This window comes from Rhinoraja longicauda, chromosome 4 (assembly GCF_053455715.1).
Source record: "Rhinoraja longicauda isolate Sanriku21f chromosome 4, sRhiLon1.1, whole genome shotgun sequence".
NCBI classification, from domain to species: domain Eukaryota; kingdom Metazoa; phylum Chordata; class Chondrichthyes; order Rajiformes; family Arhynchobatidae; genus Rhinoraja; species Rhinoraja longicauda.
The window spans coordinates 64,805,035-64,811,034 of NC_135956.1; the positions used below are offsets into that span (position 1 = coordinate 64,805,035).

Consider the following 6,000-nt stretch of genomic DNA (forward strand, 5'->3'; position numbering starts at 1 on the left):
GGTTGATCTTGTAGAGGTGTACGAAATCATGAGAGTAATAGATAGGGTGAATGCATAGAGACTTCTATCCAGAGTAGGCGAATCAAGAACCAGAGGACATAGGTTTCAGGTGAGAGGGGAAAGAGTTTCAACTTTCTCCACACAGAGCAGTGGGTATATGGAATGAGGTATCAGCGAAGGTAGATGAGGTAGGTACCATGACAGCATTTAAAAGTCACTTGGACCGATCATGGGTAGGAAAGGGTAAGAGGGATATATGCCAAACCCAGGCAAATGAAACTAGCTTAGTTTCATTTGCACCATGGACAACCTGGATGAGTTAGGCCGAGGTGCCTGTTTCCGTGCTGTATAACTTTTGGGGGGGGAAAAAAAATCAGCAATCGGCAACTCATCTGAAACCACCCATTTACTGCTGCCTGTAATTGAAAATTACCCCATTACTAGTTAATGTTTCATTTCCTTTTCAGGTGTGTGTACAATCTATCTCAAGCTAACCTGCTTATGGCCAGCAAATGGGCTAAAGCAATCAAGATTACAAAAGTTAATCAGAGGCTCAATAGTGGCATGCTACCACCTAAGTCAATGACCGTATTTCAAAGATCAATTTTGCATTAAAAATTCTATCCTTAATTGGATAGCATAGTAGAGCTGTTGCCTTTCAACTGCAGTGATTCAGATTCAATCAATAGTCAATAGTCGTTTATTTGTCACATACACATAAATGTGTAGTAAAATGAAACATTACCCGCAGTTAAACAATAAGACCAATAAGATTAATCAATAAAAATGCAATAACACATACAATCACTGACGTTAGAAGTCTGAAGAGGAATCCTGGGCCGAAAAGTCACCTTTGCATTTTCTCCAGAGATGCTGCCTGACCTGCCGAGTTACACCAGCATTTTGTGTCTGACTACCATTGCTGTCTGTACAGAGTTTGCTCGATCACCCTGTGGATTTCCCCAGGGTGCTCCTGTTTCTTCCCACATGTCAAGGACATGTCATTTTACCACCCCGCAAAGATATTCGGGTTGGTAAATTAACAGGCCACAGTTGAGATGCTGCCTGTCCCGCTGAGTTACTCTAGCATTTTGTGTCTGCCCCCAGTAGAATCTGGGAATAGATAATGGAGAATAAAATGAGATGTGTGTAAATAGACATTTGATGGTTAGTATTGTGGTATTGTGTGGAGTTCTGGTGATTGGGCTGCAGGAAGGAGGTAATTAAACTAGAGAGACTGGATAGGCTTGGACTATTTTTCCTGGAGTAAAGGAGGTTGTGGGATGACTTATAAACTTGTGGACTTATCCTGCCTTTTTCCACAACTATTTAAAAACTAACAGAATTATGGTCACTAGTCTCAAAGTGTTTCCCTACTATGGCTTTAGTTACCTGCCTTGTCTCATTCCCAAATAGTTGGCACAGTGTTGTGCCCTCTCCAATAGATCTCTCTATATATTGTTTAAGAAAACCTTCCTGGTTTTCACACAACAGACTTCTGAAATTTCACCCTGTCCAACCACTTTCCTAGTCATCGTGAGGGAAGGTAAAATCACCTACTATTAGGACCCTATTATTCTTAGCACCCGTCTGTGATCTCTCGACATATCTGCTCCTCTAATTCCCACTGACTATTGGGGGAGGGCGATAATACAACCCCATCAAAGTGATCATTCCCTTCTAATTTCTAAGTTCCACCCATATAGCCTCACAGACAATCCACCATGAATATCCTCGCTGTGTGCTGGACTTCCCTCAACAAAAATACAAGTTGTATTATACAACTCCCCCTCATTTCTTACCTGCAACTATTTCACCCCTGTAGCATCCATGCCTGGAGCTTCGAGCTGCCAGTCAAACCTCTCTCCCAACATTGTTTCTGTTATGACCGTAATATATTTAGTGCATCATCCACATAATGAGTTCATCTGCCTCACCTATCAGCCTCCTTGCATTAAAATAAATGCAATTTAGTCTATTGGACCTTCTTCGCTCCTGTGTATCCTATCCACTGAACTTGCTGACATTAACACCTTTATCAGGCTTTATTTCCCCATCAGCCAAAATATTGCTCTGGATCTCACCCCCTGCCAGACTCGTTAAAACCCACCCATTCATTCATTAAGAATGCTGCTAATCTTCCACTTCACTGCCGTTTTCCAGCATTATTCCCTTAATATCCTGAAATCTCTCAATCGCTATAGTGAATGAACCATACCTCCAGCTTTCACAGCCCTCCAGAATCCAAAAACACCAAATTCTCACTACCCTCTCCACATCTCAGTCCCTATCTCTTATTCCCAGACTAGATCCTGCTCGAAGACTCCTCCATCAGGGGAACATCCTCTCTGCATTTAATCCAGCGGACACTTTAAGTTTGTTAAATTCATTGTTATAAATTGAAATGTTATAAATTCATAAATATACATTTGCTGTGTATTGTCAAACCTCAGTTGTGTCAAAGCTATGTTGAGAAATACGATTTCTATTGTTCTCCAGAATGTAACTTTTGTTGTGGCCGTGAAATTTGTTTATGTCTTTGTTTTTTGCACTGTTCAGCTGTGAACTCCTTGGGCTTTCAAACAGTTGGGAGCTGGAGATGGAAGGGGGGGGGGGGGGGGGTGGGGGGTTTGTCATCTCACGTGATCAAAATCCAGACGCAACCAAGGCAGAAACTAGTGCAATCTCATGGCACTTTCCATACATTACCGAAATGTTACTTTGCAACTCCAACTGGGGAGTTCCGAAGAAATAAGTAACATTGTTTCCAATAGCAATATGCCGTGCCCGCCGCCCATATACCTTGTAGTTTTGCAAAACTGTGCAACAGCGGCGGGTGCGCGCTGCTAACACTGCAACAGAGAGAGAGCATGTGTGTCCACCACAGCGAGATATTTCAATGGGTAGTTCAGTACCAGAGCTGTGCACATTGCTTCCTCCGGGCCTGGCCTTGCTTAGATTCTGCCCCAGTACAATTACCTGCCCTGTGGGTTTCGGGTTCAGACTTGGCGGCGGCACATTCGGCCTCCTCTTCGACACTCCTCTCATTATCTGGCTGTCCACGGCCGCTTCCGCACTCGCTCGCTCGCTCCCTTGCGTGCGTTCGTCAGCGACGAGAGGCTGTGCCAAGCCACGTCCACGCTGCCTGGGAGCTGCACAGCCTCGGCTGCAACGTGCTGAGTGGACTGTAAAACCAGAGCTGCAAAATATACATTCACATTCCTACTGTTAAACCTGTGCTGGTGTATCATTTAGATGCAATGTTAACTTAACGTTTACGACCATTACATGATACGACCATTGAAAAAAAAAAAAAGATAAATAATAAAAAAATAAATGATAAAAAAATAAATATCTTCCACGTTACTCAAAAGCGTTTCCCCTTGTTTAAAGGGATGGGGTCATAGAGTGATACCCCTTCGGCCCACTTTGCCCACACCGGCCAAACATGTCCCAGCGCAGGATGTGGTGAAGACGCCCCTCCAAATAAGGGATTCTGTGTAAATTTGGCAATAAATATCTGCATTGGATGTATAACCTCCGGGAATGTCGGATGGAGTTTCTGAAAAGAAAATGTTTTTGTAAATATTTATTACTGGAATAAAGTATTTTTTGATATATAAAAAAAATGTCCCAGCTACACTAGTTCCACCTGCCCGCGATTGACCCATATCCCTCCAAACCTGTCCTATCCATGAACCATGTCTTACTGTTTCTTAAATGCTGGGATAGTCCCTGCCTTAACTACCTCATCTGGCAGCTTGTTCCATACACCCAACACCCTTTGTGTGAAAAAAAATGGATATTTGGATAAAGATTTCTGCGAAATAATAGTGGTGCATACAAATTTCTGTGACCATTTTACTGGTATGAAAAATGCAATGGACCCATGCTTGTCTGTATCAATCCACGTTCACGTTCACGCCTGCTGAGCCGGATGGTCACATCGCACAGTGAACCGGCACAGACCTACTTGAACTTTACACTGTTTTAAACTGCTTCTAATTTGTTTCACTGGGTTGTATAAATTTATACTGATTAGCTAATTAATTTATTGCATCGTATGGAAGGCGCATTCCCAATCTCGTTGTACCCCTGTACAATGACAGTAAAGATGTATTGTATTGTATTCTATATGAGTGAAGATCAAATATTGTTATGCTAAACACTCGAAGTAAAAGCACAAACTTATCGATATTTATTCGATTGTATTCAACATCTTACGAACAAGGCCTACAGAAGATAACCATTCTGAAATGCTGAAGTATTGATTTCTTCTCTTCCCACAAAATATTCTAACCTTTGCAGTACCTCATGGTAAATTATGCTGTGCTTAAGAAACTGTGAACTGGAACACTGCAGTTATTGCTACCCCATTCAAAAAGGTTGTAGGAACAACTTCAATTGTGGGAAATTTTCTAGAATTAGTTGTCAGGGTCCGGGAAGCGGCTGGGTTAGCCAAATCCAATATCACTAAGTTAAAAGGCAAACTAATTAACTTGAGAGAGCTTTTTGTTGCAGAAGCACACAATGTTGATGAGGGACATGCAGGTGATCTAGCACGTACAGACATCTTAAAGGCATTTGATAAGAAGCCACTTTATCAAGAAGGGAGACCATGGAATAAAAAGATCTAAAGCAGAGTAGATAAACTAAATAATTTAAAAAAACAGGGAGTAATAGTAAAATGTTGCTTTCATACAGGGGTGAAGGGTGCAGTGTAATTCTCCACGGAGGATCAGTGGTGTTTTTAATGTACATTAACAATTTGGGCTTGGTTATTGAAAAGAATGAGAGGAGGAGACAAAGTGGAGAATGTGAAGAACGACAGCTCTTGCATTATGAAAGTACAATGTCGAAGGTCCAAATTACCTTTTTTTTTAATGTAATAAATGAACTGAAGATGTTAGTTTATACCAAAGATAAGTACAAAATGCTGGAGTAATTCAGCGGGTCAGGCACCATCTCTGGAGAAAATCTTCTGGAATTTTTTGAGGATGTGGCAAGCAAAATGGATGAAGGAGAGCCTGTGGATGTAGTATATATAGACTTTCAGAAAGCCTTTGACAAGGTACCACATGGGTGGTTGGTGAGCAAAATTAGAGCACATGGTATTGGGGGTAGGGTATTGACATGGATAAAGAATTGGTTGGCAGACAGGAAGCAAAGAGTAGGAAAAAATGGGTCTTTTTCAAAATGGCAGGCAGTGGAGAGTGGAGTGCCGTAAGGCTCGGTGCTGGGGCCGCAACTATTTACAATATATATTTATGATTTGGATGATGGAATTAGAAGTAACACTAGCAAGTTTGCGGATGACACAAAGCTGGATGGCAGTGTGAACAGCAAAGAGGATGTTCGGAGGTTGCAGGGTGACTTGGACAGGTTGAGTGAGCGGGCAGATGCATGGCAGATGCAGTATGATGTAGATAAATGTGAGGTTATCCACTTTGGCGGCAAAAATAAGGAGGCAGATTATTATCTCAATGGTGTCAGATTAGGTAAAGGAGAAGTGCAATGAGACCTTGGTGTCCTTGCACACCACTCACTGAAAGTAAGCGTGCAGGTACACCAGGCAGTGAAGAAAGTTAATGGCATGTTGGCCTTCATAATGAGAGGATTTCAGTACAGGAGCAAAGAAGTCCTTCTGCCGTTGTGTAGGGCCTTGGTGAGACCACATCTGGAGTATTGTGTGCAGTTTTGGTCTCCTAATTTGAAGAAGGACGTCCTTGCTATTGAGGCAGTGCAGCGTAGATTCACTAGGTTAATCCCTGGGATGGAGGGACTCACATGAGGAAAGATTGGAAAGACTCGGCTTGTATTCACTGGTTTAGAAGGATGAGAGGGGATCTTATAGAGACGTATAAAATCATAAAAGGACTAGACAAGCTAGATGCAGGGAAAATGGTCCCAATGTTGGGGGAGTCCAGAACCAGAGGACACAGTCTAAGAATAAAGGGGAGGCCATTTAAAACTGAGGTGAGAAGAAACTTTTTCACCCAG

General features: G+C 42.2%; 1 protein-coding gene across 1 annotated transcript in view; it reads right to left on the reverse strand.

The window, feature by feature from the left end:
- The window catches only part of LOC144593026 (uncharacterized), a 102,053-nt gene extending 97,737 nt beyond the window's left edge, over window positions 1–4,316 (reverse strand). The window contains exons 1-2 of the mRNA XM_078398440.1: window positions 4,301–4,316; window positions 2,980–3,185 (exon numbers count right to left, since the gene is read on the reverse strand). Coding sequence (XP_078254566.1) covers window positions 2,980–3,185; window positions 4,301–4,316 — 222 coding nt within the window. The remainder of the gene's footprint in view (window positions 1–2,979; window positions 3,186–4,300) is intronic.
- Between the last annotated feature and the right edge of the window lie 1,684 nt (window positions 4,317–6,000).